Source organism: Polypterus senegalus, chromosome 2 (assembly GCF_016835505.1).
Source record: "Polypterus senegalus isolate Bchr_013 chromosome 2, ASM1683550v1, whole genome shotgun sequence".
Taxonomy (NCBI): domain Eukaryota; kingdom Metazoa; phylum Chordata; class Cladistia; order Polypteriformes; family Polypteridae; genus Polypterus; species Polypterus senegalus.
In genome coordinates, this window is record NC_053155.1 from 263,378,313 (window position 1) to 263,405,895 (window position 27,583).

General features: G+C 36.8%; 1 protein-coding gene across 1 annotated transcript in view; it reads right to left on the bottom strand.

Annotated features, from left to right (window-relative positions):
* Window positions 1-27,583, bottom strand: part of LOC120523821 (mitochondrial intermediate peptidase-like) — a 178,980-nt gene that overhangs the window by 149,016 nt on the left and 2,381 nt on the right. The window contains exons 2-9 of the mRNA XM_039745453.1: window positions 27,373-27,546; window positions 27,001-27,089; window positions 25,030-25,116; window positions 23,910-23,973; window positions 22,611-22,793; window positions 19,916-20,072; window positions 19,780-19,828; window positions 14,591-14,651 (exon numbers count right to left, since the gene is read on the bottom strand). Of these exons, the coding sequence (XP_039601387.1) occupies window positions 14,591-14,651; window positions 19,780-19,828; window positions 19,916-20,072; window positions 22,611-22,793; window positions 23,910-23,973; window positions 25,030-25,116; window positions 27,001-27,089; window positions 27,373-27,546 (864 nt within the window). The remainder of the gene's footprint in view (window positions 1-14,590; window positions 14,652-19,779; window positions 19,829-19,915; window positions 20,073-22,610; window positions 22,794-23,909; window positions 23,974-25,029; window positions 25,117-27,000; window positions 27,090-27,372; window positions 27,547-27,583) is intronic.

The following is a 27,583-nucleotide window of genomic DNA, read 5'->3' on the forward strand; positions in this document are numbered from 1 at the left end:
GGATACTCGTTCCTTCATAAGTCTAGAGATTCTGGTCGAGGAGGAGGCCTTGGAATAATTCATTGTAACAAATTGCAAATCACTCCTAAAAATTTAGGCAACTTTTCATCCTTTGAGGCATTCATTTTAAATATTAAAACAGATTCCAACACAATTATAGTGCTAGTCTACAGACCACCAGGGCCATATTCATTGTTCATGACTGAATTTAGCAACCTTCTGTCTGATTTGGCTATAAATTATGATCACGTAGTTCTGATGGGGATTTTAATGTACACATTGATGTGGAAACTGACACTTTTAGCAAATGTTTTACTTATTTGTTAAATTCAGTAGGATTTTGTCAGATTGTCAAAGGTCCAACTCATAATCATAACCACACATTAGATTTAATTATAACTTACAAAGTTGAAATTCAAAATTTAAATATTACTCCATTAAATGTAGTTATTTCCGATCACTTCTTAATTACATTTGATTTAGTTCTGCCCATGCCAAGCACTCAGATTAAAACAAAGACAGTGCGACATCTAGATTGTAATTCTGCTTCAAAATTTATAGATACCTTGAGTAAGTCGAGTGTAATTGTGGAAAACCATTTAGATCAGTTAACATCAGATGTAAACATGGAAAACAATTTAGATCAGCTAATATCACATTATAATGTGACCTTGAGAAATGCTCTGGACACAGTGGCTCCCCTAAAAACAAAAGTGATCAAAGCACATAGAAACTCTCCCTGGTTTAATGAAAATACTCGAGCTCTTAAATTAGAGTGTCGAAAACTGGAGCGCAGATGGAGAACAACAAAGCTACATGTCCCAGAGGGGACTGGGCGGTCTCTTGGTCTGGAACCCCTACAGATTTTATTTTTTTCTCCAGGCTTTGGAGTTTTTTTTTGTTTTTTCTGTCCACCCTGGCCATCGGACCTTACTCTTATTCTATGTTAATTAATGTTGACATGTTTATTTTTTATGACTTATGTTTATTTTTTATTGTGTCTTCTATTTTTCTATTCATTTTGTAAAGCACTTTGAGCTACATTTTTTTGTATGAATATGTGCTATATAAATAAATGTTGATTGATTGATTGATTGATTGATTTCAAATTGCATGGACAGAGAGTGTAAATAAATATAAAAAAGCCCTCTTTAAAGCTCGCTCAGAATACTATTCTACATTAATAGATAGCAATAATAAAAATCCTCGGGTACTGTTTAGAACAGTGGCTAAATTAACAAATTGCAATTCAGATCAACAGTGCAAAATACCATCAGATATTAGCAGTACAGACTTTATGAACTTCTTCAATGAGAAAATTAAAAATATAAGATCCCAGATCTCAGCATCACAGTACAAGCCAAATACTAGCTTAGCAGACCCTGCCGCACATTGCATTCAGCACTTTAGTAATTTTAATCCTGTAACTCACCAGGAAGTCTTAACTTTAATTTTTAAAATGAAGCCCACTACTTGTTCCCTAGATCCAGTGCCAACAAAACTAGTAAAAAGTGCAATGGATGTTCTTGCAGCGCCTATTCTAACCGTTATCAATAGTTCATTACTGCATGGCACAGTACCTGATGCACTAAAAGTTTCAGTCATTAAACCTTTACTTAAAAAGTCAGACCTAGACCCACACATACTAAATAACTATAGGCCTATTTCAAATTTACCATTTCTCTCTAAAATATTACAAAAAGTAGTCGCCAGTCAGCTTCAGTCACACCTTACGCATTACAATTTATTTGAGAAATTCCAGTCTGGCTTTCGCACTGGTCATAGTACAGAAACGGTACTAACACGGGTTGTAAATGACATTCTGATATCCTCTGATGAAGGAAATTCCACTGTAATTATGTTGTTGGACTTAAGTGCAGCATTTGACACCACTGACCATTCTATTTTACTGCACAGGCTAGAAAACGATGTTGGGCTTACAGGCCCCGTGCTCGCTTGGTTCAGTTCTTATTTATTAAATCGATTCCAGTATGTACAGAAATGTACAGACAGTACTCCATCATTATACACAGAAGTTCAATATGGTGTCCCGCAGGGCTCAGTACTGGGACCTTTACTGTTTTCACTTTACATGCTTCCACTGGGATCTCTCATTAGGAAACATAATGTTAATTTTCACTCGTATGCAGATGACACCCAGTTATACCTTTCATTTAACACTAGAATTACCAGAGCCTACGAAAAAACTCGAAATTCCGTCCCACCTTAAACTGCTTCTTAATTCCCTTCACACCTCTCCGCCAGCGCCCTTTGTCTGTGCTGATAAAGAGAAGCTAGGAGCAGCCGGCTATTCCATCCCACCACCAATTTAGAACGTGCACGAACTTCAGCTTGATTGAGTATCTGGGAGTGAAGTGGAGTTTTAGAGTGGAAATAATTGATCGTTGTTTGGAACACACGCATTTCATGTCTGTTCCGTTTCTACAGTAATCTGTGTCAACACATTGTTAAAACAGAAACGTTTTTTATATTCTAGTAGTAGATGACAAAATGTAGGCATAAACTATATAGTGTATGAAGCCTGAAGTCCAAATACCAAAGAAACATTTTCACAAGAATAACACAATTGCACTTTTATTCAAAAATATAACTGCAGAAACAAAAAGCCGCCTTAACATGCGACATTGACAGCAGTTTATTGTAACTGCCTAAGTGGTTCAATAGACTCAGACCCCGCTTGGGAATTAAGAGGTCACGAGTTTGATCCTGCGCCCCTCCGTTTTGAGAAGTAAACTGCTCTTAGTCTTATTATTTTAGAATAAAAGCATACATTTGATTTCAGTCTGTAACAGCCGGTGCAATTTATGATCCTTGTAAAGGTTAGCTTTTTTTTTTTTTTATTCACTTTTCATTCTCTCAGTCGCGTTCAGAATCAATCCATACAACCCCATCTGACACGGCTGTTTTCACTAAAGACGCGCTATAGCTCTGCAGTGTACCACGATGCATACTAACGCCAAATTCCCCCACTTTTATTTAAGTGCACTTTTTCCATCGCCTTTTCCTGTAAGAAGCAATGTACACACTTCTCTCTATGCTGTGGTTTCTATTACACACCTGAAAGAAAGAGACAATACATGTGAAAATATCCAGCATACAGCAACATGTGGGGACTAGCAGGAACACTCAATAAAACTGAATAAAAAGAAAATCAAGTGATGGTGAGATACGAAGAAAGCAGCTTCGCCAGTGTCTGTGTGTCAGAACCCTTTTTTGGTGCGTTAGTACGCATCATGGTACAACGCAGAGCTATAGCGCGTCTGTATTCTGTTTCTTTTGTACTCCAGGGCATGCAGAGGAGAGACTGCTTTTTACCATTCTTTCCTCTGCATGTCCTGGAGTACAAAAGAAACAGCATACAGCAACATGCGGGGACCGGCAGGAACACTCACATAAAACTGAATAAAAAGAAAAGCAAGTGACGTGAGATAAGAAGGCAGCTTCGCCATCGCTTGTGTGTCAGAACCTGGGGGGGGGCGTTAGTATGCATCGTGGTACACTGCAGAGCTATAGCGCGTCTTTAGTGAAAACAGCCGTGTCAGATGGGGTTGTATGGATTGATTCTGAACGCGACTGAGAGAATGAAAAGTGAATAAAAAAAAAAAAGCTAACCTTTACAAGGATCATAAATTGCACCGGCTGTTACAGACTGAAATCAAATGTATGCTTTTATTCTAAAATAGTAAGACTTAGAGCAGTTTACTTCTCAAAACGGAGGGCGCAGGATCGAACTCGTGACCTCTTGATTCCCAAGCAGGGGCTGATTCTATTGAACCACGGAGGCAGTTACAATAAACTGCTGTCAATGTCGCATGTTGAGGCGTTTTTTTGTTTCTGCAGTTATATTTTTGAATAAAAGCGCAATTGTGTTATTCTTGTGAAAATGTTTCTTTGCTATTTGGACTTCAGGCCTTATACATTATATAGTTTATGCCTACATTTTGTCATCTACTACTGGAATATAAAAAATGTTTCTGTTTTAACAATGTGTTGATACAGATTACTGTAGAAACGGAACAGACATGAAATGCGTGTGTTCCAAACAACGATCTATTATTTCCACTCTAAAACTCCGCTTCACTCCCAGATACTCAATCAAGGCATGAGCTGAGAGAAGTTTGTGCACGTTCTAAATTGGTGGGAGGATGGAATAGCCGGCAGCTCCAAGCTTCTCTTTATCAACACATTTAGAAGACAAAGGACGCTGGAGGAGAGGTGTGAAGGGATTTAAGAAGCAGTTTAAGGTGGGACGGAATTACGAGTTTTTTCGTAGGCTCTGGTAATTCTAGTGTTAAATCAAATGAAGTTTCTCCGATGTTGTCTTTAATTAGTTGTGTTAGTGAATTAAAGGAATGGATGAATGAGAACTATGTGTCTTTAAATACAGATAAAACAGAGATGTTAATTGTTGGAGGGAATGACGCTGATCACAGCAATATTTTGTCGTCAATTAACTCAGTTGGAATCCCAATTAATTTTACTGAATCAGCCCGCAATCTAGGAGTTATCTTTGATTCTAGCATGTCATTTAAAGCACATATTACAAAGTCGTCCAAAACATGTTTTTTCCATCTTAAAAATGTTAGGAAATTAAGGCGCTTTCTAAATAAACAGGATTGTGAGAAATTCATGCATTTATCTCTAGTAGGATTGACTACTGCAATGCGGTGTTCACTGGCTGTTCAAACTGTTCTCTATACAGCCTCCAGTTAATCCAAAATGCGGCTGCAAGAATTATTACAAGAACAAGAAAATATGAACACATAACTCCAGTTCTTAAATCTTTACACTGCCTCCCAGTTAAGTTTAAGGCAGATTTCAAAATCCTCCTTTTAACATATAAAGCAGTAAATGGCCAAGGTCCGGCTTACTTGTCAGAACTTATCATGACTTACAAACATGAGCGCACATTAAGATCTCAAGATGCCGATCTGCTTAGGATTCCACGGATTAATAAAATAACAGTGGGAGGTCGAGCTTTTAGTTACAGGGCCCCTAAACTGTGGAATGGTCTTCCTGCTTCCATAAGAGATGCCCCTTCAGTCTCAGCCTTTAAATCCCGGATGAAGACTCACTACTTCAGTTTAGCATATCCTGACTAGAGCTCTTGATTAATTGTACATACTGCATCTCTGTTGTTAGTCATTAGCACTAAAACATAAGTAACATGATAATTATATTTGAATACTAACCCTCACCTATTCTGTTTCTTTTCTCGGTACCCAAATGTGGCAATTGGTGCCACGGCCCACCTGCCAAGTTGTTTGCCTGCCTATGGTAAAGTCATCCCTGATGGAGGATCACAGGAATCATGGGAAAGAGGGTCCTTTCATCGGAGCAACGCGTTTCAGCCGCGACATGGCGAAATGGGGAGGCAGCTAGATGGATGAGGTCTCCAGGATTCTAAAAATATCCAAACCTAATTATGTCATATCATCTACTGTTAAACCGTACTTCTAAAATTTTTATTATTATGCTGTATTAAGGAATTGTTCTGTTCTGTGTATTGTATTGTATTGACCCCCTACTTTTGACACCCACTGCACGCCCAACCTACCTGGAAAGGGGTCTCTCTTTGAACTGCCTTTCCCGAGGTTTCTTCCATTTTTCCTACAAGGTTTTTATTGGGAGTTTTTCCTTGTCTTCTCAGAGAGTCAAGGCTGGGGGGCTGTCAAAAGGCAGGGCCTGTTAAAGCCCATTGTGGCACTTCCTGTGTGATTTTGGGCTATACAAAAATAAACTATTGTATTGTATTGTATATATATGTGTGTGTATGTATATATATGTATGTATTTGTGTGTGTATGTATATGTATGTATGTGTATATATGTGGATGTATGTGTATATATGTATATATATACAGTACAGGCCAAAATTTTGGACACACCTCCTCATTCAATGTGTTTTCTTTATTTTCATGACCATTTACATTGGTAGATTCTCACTGAAGGCATCAAAACTATGAATGAACACATGTGGAGTTATGTACTTAACAAAAAAAGGTGAAATAACTGAAAACATGTTTTATATTCTAGTTTCTTCAAAATAGCCACCCTTTGCTCTGATTACTGCTTTGCACACTCTTGGCATTCTCTCGATGAACTTCAACAGGTAGTCACCATAAATGGTTTCTGTTTTTATTTATGCCCAACATCTTGCATTACGACCCGAATGTGGTCACATGTATCCGCTTGTGCGATTGTAAACAAACAGCCGAGAGCGTTCATAAGCGTCAGTCGGAGCCCAGATACATGTGTTTGTGGATGTAATTTTGGTCACTGCAGTAATTTATCTATATATATAATTCACTTAGACCATGACAAGCAAGACACATAATTGCTAAGGAAGGAAGAGAAGGTAACAAAGGTAAAGAAAGTGATTGTTAAGGGATGTTAGCTAGCGGGCTGGCGCGGCACATGATGATGTCATCAGGCTGAGTCAGCACCGTCTTGCTTTGGAGTGTATTATTACAGCAGTTCACAACACGGCCAGCTTTGAACTGAGTGCCCGACTACTGTCATTATTAACTTGAGAAACAGAGATCACAATCGAAACGAAGAAGGAAACTGTGCGGAAATATGAGAGTGGTGTTCGTGACCGAACTCGCTAATTTGTTACAGCATGGCGAAATCCATCATCTCGACAATTTTACAAAGAATAGATTTGCATAAGGAGGCTCCTTCTAAACAATAACCACCTTCCGTTTCATTCTCCTCCTCCTCCTTCCTGCAGTCCAAAGATGTCAAATTAAATGGTGAGTACAGTATGAAACAGTTGCTTCTGGTAGGCTAGGCACTTTTTATAACTTTTTGGTTAGTACATTAGAAAAATTATTGGTGTTTTGGTAAATTATGCACATTATACAACCCTTTTTTATTATGAAAAGGTTAAGTAAGTGTTGCTGTGGGAGGTTCGGAGCGCATTATGGGTATTTCCATTATTTCTTATGGGAAAAATAGTCTTGACTTACAACCAACTTGAGTTACAACCAGCCCTCGCGAACGAATTGAGTTCGTAAGTCAAGGGTCCACTGTATATGTATATATATATGTGTATATCTATACTAATAAAAGGCAAAGCCCTCACTGACTCACTCACTCACTCATCACTAATTCTCCAACTTCCCGTGTAGGTAGAAGGCTGAAATTTGGCAGCATTATTCCTTACAGCTTACTTACAAAAATTAAGTAGGTTTCATTTCGAAATTCTACACGTAGCGGTCAAAACGGATGACAACGTCCGCCATATTGAACTTTCTTATTTATGGCCCCATCTTCACGAAATTTGGTAGGCGGCTTCCCTGCACTAACCGAAACCGATGTACGTACTTATTTTGGGATATGACGCCACTGTCAGCTGTCATGTTGAACTTTCCAATGTCACTAATTCTCCAACTTCCCGTGTAGGTAGAAGGCTGACCCCATCTTCACGAAATGTGGTAGGCGGCTTTCCTGCGCTAACCGAAACCGATGTACGTACTTATTTCGGTGGTATGACGCCACTGTCGGCCGCCATATTGAACATTCTAATGGTCTTTGTTACTTATGGGCCCATCTTCAAGAAATTTGGTACACGGGTTACCAATGCTAACTGAATCCTATTTACGTACATATATACATCCATAGCTTGCAGCTCGGTCACCGTGTGAGGCGGCATTGGGTCCCCCACGTTGTTGGCTGCCTGCCTATATAAGGCCGTCCGTCTCTCCGGTCTCTACATTCCCTTCCTTGCTTCGTCACGGGATTCACATCTCCCTGTTGATAACTACAGCCTTTTTATTTAATCCACGAATTCTCTGCTGTTTTATTGTTCGTTTATTGTGATTATAGTTATTGTGTAGGTATTTTAGACTTACTTTACATTGTTCAGGTACCCATTTCCTTTATTGTTACAACCGTACCCCCATTAACATGTCTATCGAGGTGATTACCATCGATCAAAGAACTGTCACTTACCGAGTGGATTCCATGCCCGGAGATACCACATACCTTTTCCATTCTCTTTGTTACATATTACACGGCCATATCAGGCTCACTCTTGATATCCGGAGGAACATTGTGTCTTATGTATTGAATGACTGGGACAGGTTCAAGGTGTGGACTGATTATGGTACAGGAGATAATTATACTACACAGGAGCACTATAAGAGTGAAATGCTTAAACCCTTCACCTATGGTTCTGCATGTGAGTTGATGGCTGCTGCTGAATTGTTTGGTTGTCGCTTTCAAGTGTACCGAAATGGCCAAATATTTTACACCTTTCGACAACCGCCAATGCCTCTTAAACATCTTAGATTCACAGGTGATGATTTCAGTAGTGGACACTTTGATGTTTATGAATGTTTAAACTCTCAAAAGCTGGATGCGAAGTTATCGATGAAACCGGCTGTATGCTTACAATGCTTGACAGATGCCAAATGTCACTTCAACACAAGTCCTGCAAATACTAATGTAATTAAAACAAACCATGAAACCCAAACCGATTATGACAGCAGCAATCCAAGCTGTGAGATTTGAGACAAGATTACTTTTCACATGGCCAACTGTACATTGCATGCTCAAGAGTAAGCTCAGCGCACAGCCTGGTCATATTACAACCGGAGGGCCGAACTGACAATGTGGTATACAAAGAGATCCTTAACAAATAAGCTTAAAAAGGTTTAATTTTCTTCTTAATAAACATTTTAAGTCAGTACTTCGCCGCTGCGAAGCGCGGGTATTTTGCTAGTGTATATATATATATGTACAGTATATATATGTGTATATGTATATATGTATGTATATATATACAGTATATGTGTATATATATATTATTATATATGTGTATTATATATATATATATATATATATATATATATATATACACACAGTTGTACGTGAAAGTTTATGAACCCTTTAGAATTTTCTATATTTCTGTATAAATATGAACTAAAACATCATCAGATTTTCACTCAAGTCCTAAAAGTAGATAAAGAGGAACCAGGTAAACAAATGAGACAGAAATATTATACTTGGTCATGTATTTATTAAGGAAAATGATCGAATATTACATATTTGTGAGTGGCAAAAGTATGTGTACCTTTGCTTTCAGTATTTGGTGTGACCCGTCTTTGCAGCAATAACTGCAACTAAACATTTCCGGTAAATTTTGATCATTCCTGCACACCGGCTTGGAGAAATTTTATCCCATTCCTCCACACAGAACATCTTAAACTCTGGGATGTTGGTGGGTTTCCTCACATTAACTGGTCGCTTCAGGTCCTTCTACAACATTTCGATTGGATTAAGGTCAGGACTTTGTCTTGGCCATTCCAAAACATTAATTTTATTTTTCTTTAACCATTCTTTGGTAGAACGACTTGTGTGCTTAGGGTTGTTGTCTTCCTACATGACCCACCTTCTCTTGAGATTCAGTTCATGAGCAGATGTCCTGACATTTTCTTTAGAATTCTCTGATATAATTCAGAATTCATTGTTCCATCAATGAGGGCAAGCCGTCCTGGCCCAGATGCAGCAAAAAAGGCCCAAACCATGATACTACCACCACCATGTTTCACAGATGGGATAAGGTTCTTATGCTGGAATGCAGTGTTTCCTCCAAACATAACGCTTTTCATTTAAACCAAAAAGTTCTATTTTGGTCTCATCCCTACACAAAACATTCTTCCAATAGCCTCCTGGTTTGTCCACGTGATCTTTAGCAAACTGCAGACGAGCAGCAATGTTTTTTTTGGAAAGCAGTAGCTTTCTCCTTGCAACCCTGTTCAGTGTTCTCCTGATGGTGGACTAATGAACATGAACATTAGCCAATGTGAGAGAGCCTTCAGTTGCTTAGAAGTTACCCTGAGGTACGTTGTGACCTCGCCGACTATTACACACCTTGCTCTTGGAGTGATCTTTGTTGGTCGACCACTCCTGGGGAGGGTAACAATGGTCTTGAATTTCCTCCATTTGTATACAATCTGTCTGACTGTGGATTGGTGGAGTCCAAACTCTTTAGAGATGGTTTTGTAACCTTTTCCAGCCTGATGAGCATCAACAACTTTTTTTCTGAGGTCCTCAGAAATCTCCTTTGTTCGTGCCATGATACACTTCCACAAACATGTGTTGTGAAGAGCAGACTTTGATAGATCCCTGTTCTTTCAATAACACAGGGTGCCCACTCACACCTGATTGTCATCCCATTGATTGAAAACACCTGACTCTAATTTCACCTTCAAACTAACTGCTAATCCTAGAGGTTCACATACTTTTGCTACTCACAAATATGTAATATTCGATCATTTTTCTTAATAAATAAATGACCAAGTATAATATTTTTGTCTCATTTGTTTAACTGGTTTTTATTTATCTACTTTTAGAACTTGAGTGAAAATCTGATGATGTTTTAAGTCATATTTATGCAGAAATATAGAAAATTCTAAAGGGTTCACAAACTTTCAAGCACAATTGTATACACTCTCCTAAAGGATTATTAGGAACACCTGTTCAATTTCTCATTAATGCAATTATCTAATCAACCAATCACATGGCAGTTGCTTCAATGCATTTAGGGGTGTGTTCCTGGTCAAGACAATCTCCTGAACTCCAAATTGAATGTCAGAATGGGAAAGAAAGGTGATTTAAGCAATTTTGTGCATGGCATGGTTGTTGGTGCCAGACGGGCCGGTCTGAGTATTTCACAATCTGCTCAGTTACTGGGATTTTCACGCACAACCATTTCTAGGGTTTACAAAGAATGGTGTGAAAAGGGAAAAACATCCAGTATGCGGCAGTCCTGTGGGCGAAAATGCCTTGTTGATGCTAGAGGTCAGAGGAGAATGGGCCGACTGATTCAAGCTGATAGAAGAGCAACTTTGACTGAAATAACCACTCGTTACAACCGAGGTATGCAGCAAAGCATTTGTGAAGCCACAACATGCACAACCTTGAGGCAGATGGGCTACAACAGCAGAAGACCCCACCGGATACCACTCATCTCCACTACAAATAGGAAAAAGAGGCTACAATTTGCACAAGCTCACCAAAATTGGACAGTTGAAGACTGGAAAAATGTTGCCTGGTCTGATGAGTCTCGATTTCTGTTGAGACATTCAAATGGTAGAGTCAGAATTTGGTGTAAACAGAATGAGAACATGGATCCATCATGCCTTGTTACCACTGTGCAGGCTGGTGGTGGTGGTGTAATGGTGTGGGGAGGTTTTCTTGGCACACTTTAGGCTCCTTAGTGCCAATTGGGCATCGTTTAAATGCCACAGGCTACCTGAGCATTGTTTCTGACCATGTCCATCCCTTCATGACCACCATGTACCCATCCTCTGATGGCTACTTCCAGCAGGATAATGCACCATGTCACAAAGTTTGAATCATTTCAAATTGGTTTCTTGAACATGACAATGAGTTCACTGTACTAAAATGGCCCCCACAGTCACCAGATCTCAACCCAATAGAGCATCTTTGGGATGTGGTGGAACGGGAGCTTCGTGCCCTGGATGTGCATCCCACAAATCTCCATCAACTGCAAGATGCTATCCTATCAATATGGGCCAACATTTCTAAAGAATGCTTTCAGCACCTTGTTGAATCAATGCCACATAGAATTAAGGCAGTTCTGAAGGCAAATAGGGGTCAAACACCGTATTAGTATAATGTTCCTAATAATCCTTTAGGTGAGTGTATATTATATAGCATTTTTTATGTAGGTAGACCATTTTGACCTGGTCATTTTAAAAGTAGCTCGCAAACCGAAAAAGTGTGGGCACCCCTGGTCTACAGGATATAAAGCTTAGCCACAGGCAGTTAGCTCAGTGTGATATAGTGCGAGTCATGTGACTTTTCATGTCAGCCAGCACACCCATGCAGTTGATCCTACTTGAACCAGCCCTAGAAAACGAAAGCCCCCTCTGACTCATCAAAATATATGCAACTCTTTGCACCAAAATGTACCTAACTGCTATATAATCCAATGGTTCAGTACTCATTGAGAATCTGGTGACACTGAATAAGATCCCACAAAAAGAAGTGTTGAGGGCTCTAAGATTTAATTTAAGCATTCCATAAATCTATAGTTTAAATGTATTAAAAATCACATTAAAAAATAAACTCTGACAATCAAATGTATATTAACTGTTTGTTTTACTTCACAGCAATTTCAACATCACTTTATTGCAGATACACTATATAGCATTGCAGCATTTCACAGATCTGCTTTCTGAACATCACTTTTAATATAAGCTTTTTTGTATCTGTAGTTTTACAAACTACTATTTAAAAACCCCAAAGTAATTCAGTTCAGGAATGCATTACGTGCCAGGATAGCCTATCAGTAAACAGGAATTCAAGCAAATGAATAAGAAATAAGCAGGTCTTCAATTCAAAAGCACACTCTCATTTGTGCATGATTTACACAGAGATTGTCCCAAAATGTTTTTTGTAATACATTTGGGATGTTGTAAGCATATGCCTGGATTCTTGACATTTGGATTGTGAGACACAAACTATTTTTCATTGATGTCTTCATATTATTTGCTGTTTATCAAGCTGGGTCCGAATATAAGCCCATAATATAAGGAAGCTTTTGATGTTTGTTCTCAATGGGAATAATATACTAACAACATGAGGCGAGTATAACATATATAAATTGTAATATTGGGTGGAGCATTCCTTTATTACTAATAATCTATCCTCCTTATTACTGATACCCATGGTAGGCACAGGATAGAATCTAGCAATTTACATCAACTTCAGATAAAAACCACAAGAAATGTGTCCTTTCAATGAATGTTTTGTTGCGACAGATACAGAGAACTATCTAGAGTTACATTTTTGTAAAGGCTAAAATGGAAGATGTTCCATGTGGTTGGCAAACATCATTAATGCATCAGACACAAACGTTCATATCTCTCAGCTAAATTTCAAGTTATTAACAGTAGCATGTTAAAAAAATAGTACATCAGAAACAATAAACACTACAGTCTAGTTTAACAATGTGTTGACTGAAGCACTGTTTCCATCAGTCCGTCAGTAATCAGCAAAGAATCCATTGCTGTGATTTTTCCTTAAATTGATACGCATATACTGCAAGTGTATGTAATACTGTTATTTTATATAAATATATTTCGATGACAATTATATACTGTTATATGCATGCACACGGGAGACAGTTTAAGGGCTCAAGAGATGGTAATTCTCCACCAATCTAGGGGGTAATGCAGTGTGATTATGCTCTCTCTTTTCCTCTCTCTGCACACCAGAACACTGACAGCTCTCATGTAACAATGTCACTTCCAGTGTCCATTCACCTGGACCAACCTCTTCTTGCCCAGCACCCATATGACTGGAAGAACCGCCATCTTGGACAGTCTGAATAGAACTCTGGTATAAGGAGACTTGATTTTTGGATTTTCACATGCTTCATTTGGATCAAAGCTTATTTCAGTTCTACAGGGTTTTCCCACGGGTACTGCAACACTCCCACTGTCTCTTTTAATCTTATTCCAGTACAAACTGAAAACTATTTAGACTGTACTATAAAATGCATTTCACTTAAAGGTAAAAGTATGTGAAGCAAAAAAGTCTTTTTTTATGTGCACCATCTTCTTATTTAATACGCTACCGTGGCTGTTCATTTGTCTGTCCAGGATTTTAAATCACCTGTAGCTCGCAAACCGATTCACCTATTGACTTGAAATTTGGTACACATATACTATGTGACGTCTACTATCCGCTTTCAGGGTGATGGTTTTTATTACTCTTTCTAGTTTTATTTTATTGTAGAATCAACTCTCAGTAGCGCGCAGCAGGGCGGCCATGCAGCGCATGCGTATGGGCACCGTTTTAATTCCCTACCACCTTCGCTAATCATTCTTAAGGCAGATTGAAGATTTAAGTGCAAGCTTAAGTGAAAAATTAAAGAAAATGTACTAAGTAATTGCAACACAAAAACTAACTTAATCAGTTTTAACGCGAAAAGATGCCGACGAAAGAAGAGAAGCAGCAGGCCGCTAGGGTGGAGAAAAGAAGAGCTGCTTCTACAGTCCACACAAGGTACATACACGAGTAAGTGGACCTTGCAGAATACAGAATGAGTCTTTGCATTGGACCTGTTTACTCATGTTTTAACATTAGTGAGAACTTCAGTGTTTTGTAGTAGCATTTAGGAACTAGGCCTGGATAGAATATACTCAACCAAACTGTATCAAACTTAAAACTATGAGGAAAAATCCATGGAGATATGGAAGATATAAAAAAATTCACATAAATGGAGTCTGGAAAAGAATTTCACCCTGAAGCTCATACTAAATGTAATGCCCACCAAATTGCTCATTTATTGCAAAAAAAAAGTGTAAAGATTTTATTTACAATATGCATTTATAACTTGGAAAATAAAATCAACTGTAACTTGATATAGTATTGATTTTTACTATTTTTTTAATTTTTATATTTATTTTATAGGCGTTTCTCAGAAATACCACAGTGATTGAAGAAGTAGGAATAAATATATTAATGGCCTTAATAAAAGGCAAAATAAGCACACTGGATTTATTAGTTGCACTGTACAAATTACTTACTGGATTTCTTGTGTTTAACTTCATTTTCATATGCTTCATCATTTCAAAATCATTTGCTGCTCTGTAATTTAGATATACAAAAAATTTTACATCTTTTTTTTTTTTAATATTTCTAACACTGCAATAACTTCCTTGGAAATGTTGATTTACTATTTATAAATGATAAAGCACACCACTTAAAAATGTCTATTAAATCAGAATGAGCTACACAGTTTCTGATATAGCCCACGGGTTCAAACCAGTAGACAGTGAACAGATCAGATATGTTATGCCAATTTACATATGTAAGCAGAGATTATTGATTTATAATAAGCAAAAATAAGTAAAGTTTATTTCCTTGATGAAAAAAATAAAATAAAATTACATATCATTTTGTCTGTTTAATTCTTCATTAGGTGTGAGGTTTGTTTTTCATTTACTTACATATTTTAGTGGTATGTTAATTATAACTTTTCACATTTGCATTATCATTCTACACTTAAACAATTGTACATGAGAAAATGAAATTTACGTACTCCAGAGATGTGGTATAAATTATACTTTAATATTAAAAAAACAAGGGGGGGAAAACAAATAACAAATTAACTGCAAGACATATAACACAGAAGCACATAACATTTAGGGCATATAGTCAGTAACATAAGTGGTGCTAACAGATAATCTAACAACTTATGATGAGAAAACTGTTCTTGAGCATGGCAGTGTTGGCTTACAGGCTGTGATACCCACTTCTAAAAGCCTGGAGTGTGAAAAGACATAAAAAATGGTGAAGGGTCTTTAATAATGGAGACTGCTCTCCTGACACATCAGTTTCTGAAGATTCTCTGGATAATGGGCAGTGTGGTGCTGTTGATAGACTGAGCTGTCTTCACTAAACACTGCAGAATTCCTGAGTCAGGGTCAATGCAGTTCCCATACTGTATTATAATTCAATATTTCAGGGTGTGCTCAACAGCTTGTCTATATAAACCCTTGAAAATATGATGTGGAAGTCCAGCTTTTTTCAGTCTTCGCACAAAATGGAGATGCACTTGTAAGCTCTTCAGAAATGCACCAAGTCAGAAACCATAATGCTGTGCACTATCTTCAACACTTTGAACCATTAATACACAAGAGAATGTGGATGACCCAAATCCTCCTAAGGTCAATAACCATCTTCTTGGTCTTTTCAATATCGAGACACAGGGTAATCAGCCTAGCACCAAGCTACAAACCACTCCACTTCAACTCTGAGAGCTGATACATTGCTGCTTTTTATGTTTTCCAATAAATTAGGTGATGGAGGCCCACAACTGTAGTTTTATCATCATGATATTATTACTGTGGTCTTTAATAAATCAGTCATGGTTTAGTACGGCACAATGTAGTGAGTTGAGGAGACAATCTTGCAGTGCATAAATGTTCAGTATTACTGTTGATTCTTACAGACTAGAGCCTGTTAGTTAAAAGGTCCAGAATCCAGATTGACACTGATGTGTACACATCAAGAATTAACAGCTTTTGTACTAACTATTTAGGGTTGATGGTATTAAATGCTGAAGTAAAAATCTAAGAACAGCATTCTGACATAATAGTCTTTACATTCCTGGTGGGTCAAAGCCAGTAACTACAGCAGCGATGGCATCTTCATTAGTACTATGTTGATAGACTTACTGGGTGTGTGTGTCTCATTCAGGTAGATTGACCTAATGATTGCTTGATAGTGGTAGTAATGACTGACATCAAACTCAAGCAAAGAAAATGCAACCAAGTTTCATATAAAACTGAAGCTGTTAAAATTTTCTCAGTACTAATGAAATGAACTTTTGGTGTTCAGTCTGGATAAAACCATTTGTTGGTCTACATTCAGAACCAGTGTGTTATATTCTGTACAGTTTCTACAATATATTTTTGCTATAGCTACCGATATTATTTACTGGTTCGCAGAATAGATCAGTAATAGAAAATATAAATTTAGTATTTGCTATTTTATTTCTTTGAATATTTTCCACTTGCTAGTCTTAGCTGGGATAAGAACTGCCATGGAATCAATGATACACTATTCTCTTAATACTTGGGTCTTGATAGAATATACTGCTTTTTATGCTTTCCAATAAATTATGTATTTCAGTTCAGTTCTGCAGTATGTTGCAATCAAATGTGCAAAGTGGAAAACACTCTCAGGATTAATCTGCAATAAGTATAGCAGCTTGAGAACAAATCTCCAAATCAGTAACATGCCAAGTTCTGCTCTCAATAAAACAACATTTATTTATATAGCACAATTTCAAAAAAATGATGTAGCACAAAGTGCTTTACATAATGAAGAGAGAGAAAAAAGAGAAAATAAATAAGAAAACAGAATTAGGGAACACTAATTAACATAGAGTAAAAGTAAGGTCCGATGGCCAGGGAGGAAAGAAAAAAAAAAAAAAACTCCAGATGGCTGGAGAAAAAAATAAAATCTTTAGGGGTTCCGGGCCACGAGACCACCCAGCCCCCTCTAGGCATTCTACATAACATAAATGACCTCACAATCAGTCCTCATTGTATTCAGGGTTCTCATGAAAGAACTTGATGATGACGGCCATGTGGACTTCTGGCCTTTAATCCATCAATGTAGGGACATCACGGTGCCACCACAGAAAACCATAACAGAAATGGAGATGCCCTAGTGAATCAGTGGAATATGCAGGATACACCACAATGAACAAAGACAATCTAGGAGGGCCTAGGAGTCACCTTAATTTAACAAACAGTAAGAGATTACAGATTGATATGGTATGGACATGTCCTCACGTGATCCTAACTAAGATCTTGGAACTGAAGCTAAATTGTAAAGAATCACGCATAATATCAATAAAAAATGGTTACTAACAATAAAATAATTTATGGATTAGATGAGGTCAATAACAGGGATACATAAAACTGAGACATCTTACTACAAAATTAGTTGACCCAATTAACTGTGATAACCATCACTTAGGGCTTTGGAATTTAGTGTTTTATGTCCTTGATTCTATGTGTTTTCTTCTTTTTGAGTCCTTGCTATTTTTATCATCAGCTTCAAATTTTATGCTTACTCATTTGTACTTTTTCTACAAATTTCTAGTAATATTCTTCCCCACTCTTCTATACCTAATTGGCATATTCTTCTTTTAGTCATTATGATTACAATTCATTGTCACAATTTATACAAGTTGTAAAAAGCTAGGAAGCCAAGTTTTATTGAAATTTATTTATTTAGATTATGTTGATTGGCACTTGCAAACTGTCACTGTACATCAATATGGGAGGTGTGTGCGTGTATGTGTGTGAGTGTTTATGTGCATGTGTGATTAAGAGTGGTCCCAGTATAGACTAGAGCCCTGCCCAGGCCTGTTTTCAGTCTTTCTGCCCAGTCCGGGTGAGATAGCCACTGGCCCCCACTATCCTGAAATGGATTGAGAATGTTACATAACCTAACTAATGTGCTTAGTCCTTTAAGGGCTGCAGTGCGTGCACAGTCTTCAAAAGCAGCTGAGTATTAATCCAATACGTACACCTTCTAACTTGTTTATATATTGGAAAGAAAGTCACATTACAGCCTTACATGGCCCGTAAATTAAACTGAGTTGGACATGTGTTTGTTTAATACACAATCACAACTTATGTTCTTTAAGTATAAAAAGCTGCGGTGGGTTGGCACCCTGCCCGGGATTGGTTCCTGCCTTGTGCCCTGTGCTGGCTGGGATTGGCTCCAGCAGACCCCCGTGACCCTGTGTTTGGATTCAGCGGGTTGGAAAATGGATGGATGGATGGATGGAAGTATAAAAAGATTACACAAAGTTGTTGACTAGTGAAGCGTTTGATTTGTCTAGCACAGATATGTTTTCATGAAATCTACACAACTTAATCAAATATTATAAATAATAAAGTGACTTCTGGAAGACTCAAGTAAAACCATTTGTGGAACCCTTCCACACTGGTCTTCATTTCTCAAGCTCCAATGATGCCCACAGCAGGAACTTAAAATTATAGAAAGTACTCCTGCATTTGTGCCTTTTGTAACACAGGCAGCGAGTAAAGTACTGTAGACTGAAAGTGTACTTTATTGAGACTAAGATAATGGAAAGTGCAATATGTACAGGTGCACCCAGGAAAAGAAGTGTCAAAACCTTTTCATATTCTGGACATAATATGAGGAGTACAATATGCAGACTTTGTTATATTATGCAGTGCACACATACTGCTTTGTCAGCTTTGCTCAAAGTTGGGCATGTTAGTAAGCTGATGGTGTGCACAGCGGTATTTTGTTCACTGAAGTATTTATAAAAGAAAAGTCGGAGAGTTGTTAAAATGTTGCATCTAAAATCAAGGCATTTTTTCTCTCTTAGTTCCTAAAAGAGTGGCTACAGGAATCCTGGCTTTCTGAATGTGTCTAGGAGTCTGTAATTGTTACTCAGGTTGTTTTTGTGATTTAGCTTATTCTTATACAGTAATCTGATTCTGAATGCACATTTCATACACTAGTTGCTTAATTTGAACACAGTCAGGATCTCTGCATTTTTGATGGGCTCCAACATCACTGCTTCTTTAAATGCCTTTAAATTGCAAGCAAGAACTTACTTTCCCATAAGAGTATGTGGAATCCCACAGCAAAAGAAAATCCCAGGAAGTGCTTTTGTCGATTCCCAAACTTGCATTGGTTCAAAATAGGAGCCTGTGTTACTGTGCTTTTTGAATTTGAATATCCAGGAGAGATTTTGGGGGGGGGAGTTAAGTGGGAGCCAGGCACCTTAGCGTTGTATGCAAAAGTATATTAAGTGATCATCTTGTGTTTTGGGGAATGGTTTCTAGCTGTTGTGAATTTACTTTAAATGAGATTGTGTGTTTTTGTTCTCATATTAAACAAGAAAATCATGTTTTTGTGGCCTATATATTTTTTCTCAATGAGAATTAGTGTTGGATTGATAAACGTCTGTAAGTATAAGACATAAAATAAGTAGTGGAGCTTCTCCATCATGCTAGCTCACATTCCAAATATTTCTTCAGCAATTTTGAGCTGCTATAATTTGACTAAGTACTGAATTGTGTTTAAACGCTACTTTATGCTTAACAATTATCTGGATTTCTGGAATGTAAATATCCCTAGGTAATACTGCATCCTATAGTCAATGCCATCTTCAATAATACTAATACATCAAAACATAAGATAAAACAGTGCATACCTATCGTGAAGTTTTTCAGACAGTAGGCCAAGGAATTCCATGACAGTCTCTAAAAAGATAATAAAATAATATAATATCTATGGAGTTCCAGATATTACAAAGAAAGTATAATATTTACGTGTACTATACCATTTACCTGGTGTCTTTGCCATAGTGCCTTGAAGAGCTCTATGTGCAAAGGAATCATAGCCAACCAGTTGAGCCAAGTCTTTCCTACATTCCAGTAGCTCATTTAAACACCACATTTGGTCTGGATTTGGATAAAGAAAAATTCTGTAGGCAGCTTCACGAACCTAAAGGTGTATTATAGAACATTGTTATAGTACAGCAGAAAAACTACAAAAATGACAATCTTATAACCCCATCCCACCAATGATTAACTGTCATACACAGAGCATATTGGTCTCTTATGCTGTCCGAGTATTAGTTCTAACACTTGTATCATTAAATATTTGGGGAAAAATTAATTACTAGAGGCTGTTATAAAAACCATGCAAGATTATTAAACTTTTACCAAGTAAAGAAATACAGTGGGTTGAAAAAGTATTTGATTCCCTCTGGAAAGCTACAGTATTTCCATCTTGCACCATTATAACCTATACAAATCACAAATGCAGAATATCACAGTGAACCTTTATTTCTCTGTGTACACATTTTGAAACATTTAGAGCATGGTGAACTAAATAAATGCAAATTGACAATCAAGTTGTGAAAAATGCTGTTGAAAAAGTAATTGACTCCTTCCCATGACACACAGTTAATACTTGGTAGCAGCACCCTTTGTGGCAATAACTCCTTGCAATCATTTTGGATAGCCATCTACAAGCTTAGAACATCTGGATGGAGGCAATTTTTCCCATTCTGCCATGCAGAACTGCTCCAACTGGGCAAAGTTTGAAGGCTTTAGTTTGTAAACTGCAATTTTGAGATCACAGCACAAAGTTTCAATCGGATTCAGATCTGGTCTCTGGTTAGGCAACTGCAAAACCTGGATCTTCTTTTTGTTAAACCATGCTTTGGTTAATTTTGCACAGTGTTTCAGGTCATTGCCCTGCTTAGAGTGGTAGTGTCGTCAGAGTCCCAATTTCATGGCTGACATTTGAAGGTTTTCTTCCAAAATCTGGATATACTTCTTACTATCCATTCTTCCTTCAAAACGGACAAGGGACCCACTGCCTGCCCTAAAGAAGCAGCCTCAAAGCATGATGCTCCCCCCACAATGCTTGATGGCAGGCATGGTGTTTGCCAGATCAATGGCAGTCCCTTCCATCCACCAAACAAACAACTTTGTGTTGAGGCCAAAAAGTTCAATTTCGGACTCATCAGACCAAAGTAAATAACTCCAGAATGCGGGACTTTTGTCAAGATGTCTGTTAGCGAATTCTAATCAAGCTTTCAGATGACATTTTTTTTTTTAGTAATGGCTTTTTTTCTGGCAAGTCTGCCATACAGCCCCTCTCTGTGCAAAACCTTCAATATTGTAGTCTTGTGCACATCCACTCCAGCTGCAGATACGGAGCTTTGCAGGTCACTGAGAGTCACCTTAGGATTTGCTCTTACTTCTTTGACTAGTTTTCTTGACATTTTTTTTGTTATTTTAACAGGGCGGCCTCACCTAGGCCAGTTCACTATGCATTCAGGTGCCTTCCACTTCGCTATGATCGCCTTAACAGTGGATACACTAAAGCTAAGGGATTTGGCAATCTTCTTGGCACCATTGCCATCTTTAAACTTCTTAATCACAGTGGTCCTCAAGTCATTAGAAAGTTCCCTTGTCTTCATTTTTGAGGTTTCACTACATAAGCCACTTGTACTGACTTCTCAGTATGTTCCTAAGAACTGGTCTACATAATCACTTATTGACCAGTCAACAAGCTAGAGGATTAATTGCTTGATTGTTTACACATGTTTTCATTACCCCTATTGCATTGTTAACAATCATAACAATTACCAAGCCATTAGGGGTCAAATACTTATTCAACAGCAGATTTCACTTATATGTTCTTTATCGTTGCAGCATTATATTATTTTCAAGAGTTTTGGTGAAATTTAAGGTCAAGAGGCACAATTTATATGTAACAGTATAGGAGAAAGTAGGGTGAAATGACACCTTTTATTGGCTAACTAAATAGATTACAAATGCAAGCTTTCGAGGCAGCTAAGGCCCCTTCATCAGGTATGGTGTAACAAAGAAACTGAAAAATACTCTTGCTTATATTGGGACAGCAAAGCTGATTTTTTCTTTCATCTTAACAACCTTTTTGTTCAAATGTTAGCAAAATGAATACACCTGAGATTAATTAATTTAATTGCCTGATGAAGGGGCCTTAGTTGCCTTGAAAGCTTGCATTTGTAATCTATTTAGTTAGCCAATAAAAGGTGTCATTTCACCCTACTTTCTCCTGTATCAATCTATGGCTAACACGGTACAATACTCTAGTGCTATGTAAAAGTATGAAACTAAAGATGCATTTTCAAAGAAAAATATTACATTTTTATCTAGGGGCTTGCATACTTTCAACCCAGTGTATTTCTGTAGAATGATACTGTATGCAAAAATACTATTCTGGAAAATTTTAATTTTCCATTATGTGTCCAACAATTACTGTGAATTACCAAATGACTAAACAGACTGGTTAAGCTTGCTAAGATTTTCATATCATAAAGACGGAAATAAAATAGAACAAGAATGTAGACTTTATTACAAGAACATCAGACATATAGGAATTCTTATTTTCTTGCATATGATAAATAACTAGAAAAACTACATTAAATGCAGAAAAACACAAGACAATACAGCATACCCTACAGCCAATCTTGGCTTTACATACCAGATCGTCAGGTGTGTCTGCATACAATCCACCTATCTGAATGTAATTTCCATCAAGAAGAAAGCAGTGCTGAATGTGATCAGGTAATGCTGTTTTTTCAACTTTGTTAGGAAGGTGACAGCCATAAAGAAATTCATTATTCAGGTCTAAGAGTTTAACATTTAGACTGACAGCCTTTTTTCTCTGGGGGGGAAAAATGAAGTACATGAAGTTAAATAAGGAGGAGGAAACCTAAATAGTATAGGTCAATAAAAAAGTCTAACTCTGTAAATAAAGTACACTAGAATGCTAACAGGACATTATTATTACTTGTGTTTTACTGTACTGCTCCTTTTGAACTATGATGCTATAATAAAATCTTGTTCGCACTATAAAGTGTATTGTGATGATGAATACTGTTAATAGCTCTACATAAAATAAAATGGAATGATTGTATAAATAGCACTTTGGAAAAAACTTTACTGTACTTTTATAATACCATTAAATTACATTTACGCCATGAACAAACAATAACATTATCAGATTTTTTTAATTTATAATAAAAAACTATGAACACAGAAAGCATGCTATCTGGCAATATACTTATTGTTTCTCTTATTTCTGTTTCATTATATTTATATAATACTTTGCATTTATTTAGGTTGTCTAGTGACTTGCTGCTTAAAGAAAATAATACCATGGGCTTAGTGGTCAGTATAACCATGTCCAAAGGAAAGAAAATTATTACAGGGCAATAAATAAAAAAAACTGAAATAATAAACTATCACTCTTAGCAACACAGTTACAAAATTATTACATTAGAAATGTTTTAATTTTAATGGTTCATTCCCATTGAGAAAAAATATAAACAAGTACCTTATATTTTATAACAATCAAATGTTTAGGTCTTAATTTAAGATTCAAAATAGAACAATCAAAATATTAAAAGGGTCAGACTTAGAGAAAGACAATGCATATATTAAGATGATACACCGTAAAATACTTCCGTGCAAGCTTTTCAGTCCTTAATGAATGTGGATTTTATCCAAAGAAGTCATTGAATAAACTACTCGGTTCTGAACAATAATTAATGAAAGTCTCACATTTCAAGGAGTGAACAGTGCACAGGGGATTGAGCACAGATTATTTTAAGCAAAAATAGAAAGTGTACACTTGGTATTGTCTTTTTTTTTTTAAATAGCTGCTTGCGTATTTATATAAGAAAAAATGTGTTTAATTGGTAAAAGTAAATGCCCCAAATAACAGAGCCATTCTATTTTTCAACTCACGTACCAATTAAACACAATATTTAGTAATTACCTTGTCATTGTCCAGATGAATTCCACTAATCTCAAAATCAAACATAAAAAGCTCTGCAACTCTCCTAAAAAAATTAAAAAAAAAAACTATTACAGGTGATTCCCAGAGTACATCTCTGAACTACTTAGTGCCCTCTAGAGGATTTAACAGTTGGTTGTTATCTTAGAAGTTACACAAGTGTTAATGGCTGGCTCTGTAACATTAAAATGTATAGGTCCTTCAAAAACCGTTACAGCAATAAAACGTGGACCTTTTAAGACTCTATATGAACTACTGCTCTTTAGTTTATTGCAAATAAAATGTGATTTCAGCCTCTGCCTCTATTCAGGCTAAATAAAAGGTAACACAAACAGGAAATTCATTACACATATTCTGTACCCATCTCCTAAAACGCATTAATTTAAATATATCTCTAACACATTTAAAAGCGCGAATATAAGAGACAACTACAACCACAATAAACGGGAAACAGGGTAGTTTTATGAAATGTGTCCACTTTTACTCTATTGGCATCATCTAGCAGCCAGAGCAAGTTTAAGGTTTCATAGAAAACACTGCACTAAAAGCTACAGCAAAGCTTCTATAAAGAGCAGTCTTACCATGCTGTTTTTTTTATTATCTTTCTTCAAACTGTAGATACTAAATAATAATTTTATTCAAATAAGCTCCAATTTTCTCTTTGACTATCCAACATTTTCTCATGTAGCTTGTCATAAACCACTTATTAAAACTGATTAAACTAGCAACCTTAGACTTTAATGTTCAGTGTCTTAATCACTATACCACTTTATGCTGCTTGACATGCAAGCATTGATTGTATTACACCCTCATAAATTTTAGCACTGCATCTAAGTAGTCATCTTTTTTGAAAAAAAATAGTTTCAGTTTTTCATTTTTATTATTGGTCTCTGTTTCTGAATACAAAACAGGTAGTAGATGCCATCCATTCTGATCACAAGGTTATCAGATGCCAGCATTTCTACATAATTATTTTTTTTATCCCTACTAAAGCTACAATGTGATGACTTTATTGAAGCAATGAATAGTTTATAAAAGGGTTGAAAGTTATTATCTTAACAAAGGCCTAGATTTGCCCTAGAAATGTTTCATATATTATCACCGTGTTTCAGGATCCAAACAATTCATAAGTTCCTTGTTGTCCAGAAGATTTTTCAGACTTCTGTATAAGTCTACATTTGTGTTTAGTCTGTGAAAAAAAAAGAGTTAGAAATCAATACAAAATCAATTTCTTCAGTAGCATAAAGCTTAATATATACATACACTCCCCTCAACCTGGCTCACATACTGTACAGCGCATCTAGAAAGTATTCACAGCGCATCACTTTTTCCACATTGTGTTATGTTACAGCCTTATTCCAAAAAGGATTAAATTCATTTTTTTCGTCAGAATTCTACAAACAACAGCCAATAATGACAACGTGAAAAAAGTGTACACAAGGTTTTTGCAAATTTATTAAAAATTTAAAAACTGAGAAATCACATGTACATAAGTATTCACAGCCTTTGCTCAATACTTTGTCGATGCACCTTTGGCAGCAATTACAGCCTCAAGTCTTTTTGAATATGATGCCACAAGCTTGGCACACCTATCCTTGGCCAGTTTCGCCCATTCCTCTTTGCAGCATCTCTCAAGCTCCATCAGGTTGGATGGGAAGCGTCGGTGCACAGCCATATTAAGATCTTTCCAGAGATGTTCAATCAGATTGAAGAGCCCTGGTGGTTTCGAACTTCTTCCACTTACGGATGATGGAGGCCATGGGCTCATTGGGACCTTCAAAGCAGCAGAAATTTTTCTGTAACCTTCCCCAGATTTGTGCCTCGAGACAATCCTGTCTCGGAGGTCTACAGACAATTCTTTTGACTTCATGCTTGGTTTGTGCTCTGAAATGAACTGTCAACTGTGGGACCTTATATAGACAGGTGTGTGCCTTTCCAAATCATGTCCAATCAACTGAATTTACCACAGGTGGACTCCAATTAAGCTGCAGAAACATCTCAAGGATGATCAGGGGAAACAGGATGCACCTGAGCTTAATTTTGAGCTTCATGGCAAAGGCTGTGAATACTTACTGTATGTACATGTGCTTTCTCAATTTTTTTATTTTTAATAAATTTGCAAAAACCTCAAGTAAACTTTTTTCACGTTGTCATTATGGGATGTTGTGTGTAGAATTCTGAGGAAAAAAATGAATTTAATACATTTTGGAATAAGGCTATAACATAACAAAATGTGGAAAAAGTGATGCGCTGTGAATACTTTCCGGATGCACTGTATGATACTCTTAAACCTTCAAACATGTTAACTCCAAAGCACAATAATTCTCTTATAACTAAAACAATTACAGTATTTTACATTTTAAAATCACAAGTATCCATATCAAACAGACAAGTAGGAACACTTTTATGTCAACAGTATAGCTTTATGGGTACACAAGAAAAAAAGAAAAAAAGTAAACAATTATTCAGCTCAACATACTGTAGATATGGCAGGTCTGGCTGTCTGTTATCTATTAATAAAATGGGATGCCATGTGCTCAATGCAAATTTAAATGTGGTATGATTGTTGGTACCAACATCTTTTAAACTGCTGTCAACTTGAGATTATTGCTGACTACAGTATTTAAGAGTTGACTGAGAATGGTGTGAAAAAAGTATCTAGCGAAAGACAGTTCTCTGAGTCGAAATATCCTAGTAATTAAAATGGTCAGATGCGAACTGTCAGACTTGTTCATGCTAACAGAAAGACATTAATGCATGACCAAAAATCTAAATGAACTGTCAACATGGACCAAAATCCAAAAGTGATGTTTCCAGCACCTTTCTGAATCTATGCCTCTAACAATTCATGCTGATTTAAAGACAAAACGGAAAAACCAGTACAAGATGGGTGTGCCTAAAAATGTGCCAATTGAATTTAAAATGAGCACAGAGTACAGGCAGATTCCAACAGCTATAATCACCCCCATTTACTTTAATCAGGACGACAGAAACATTAACCATAATAATGAACATTTTGTCAGAATAATAACAATATCTTAAAGCAAAACAAGCAACAAATGAAATGGCATACTTTTCTACAACAGTCCCAATTTTGATGCATGTTTTTTCTGCAGCTTCACGATAGGCAGAATCTGGATGTGCAACTTTAACAAAATCAGCCTATAAAAGAAACAAAAGGACAGAACAGACAAACTAGAAAGATCAGTTGTACTGAACAAAAAAGTAAGTCAATTATTAAAGCAAATCAGGTGTTGTGTAGCTAAAATGCAGACAGTAAGACCCCAAACTGTCAAATTTATTCATAAGAAATAATTACATGCTGGAAAGTCCATACTAAATTTCTAAACAAACAATGCACAATTTAAGTTTAATGGTTTATAAATATAAAGTAAGAGTACAACAAAAAAGGTAAATGTGGCAACATCGCAGTGGATCAATTTACCAAATCAGCCACACGACACAAACTGTCTGAAAGCTGATCAAATGTCTGTACAGTCTGTGGCCCAGGGGGAATAGTGCAAGCTTTTTCCCCCAGCCGTTCTGTTTCTTTTAAAGCTCTTTCTTGGGATTCTTCAAATCCTGCAGGGGAACTGAGCTCTGGGACTCCAAAAAGGCCCTTACAAAAAAAATATATATATATATATTATACATCA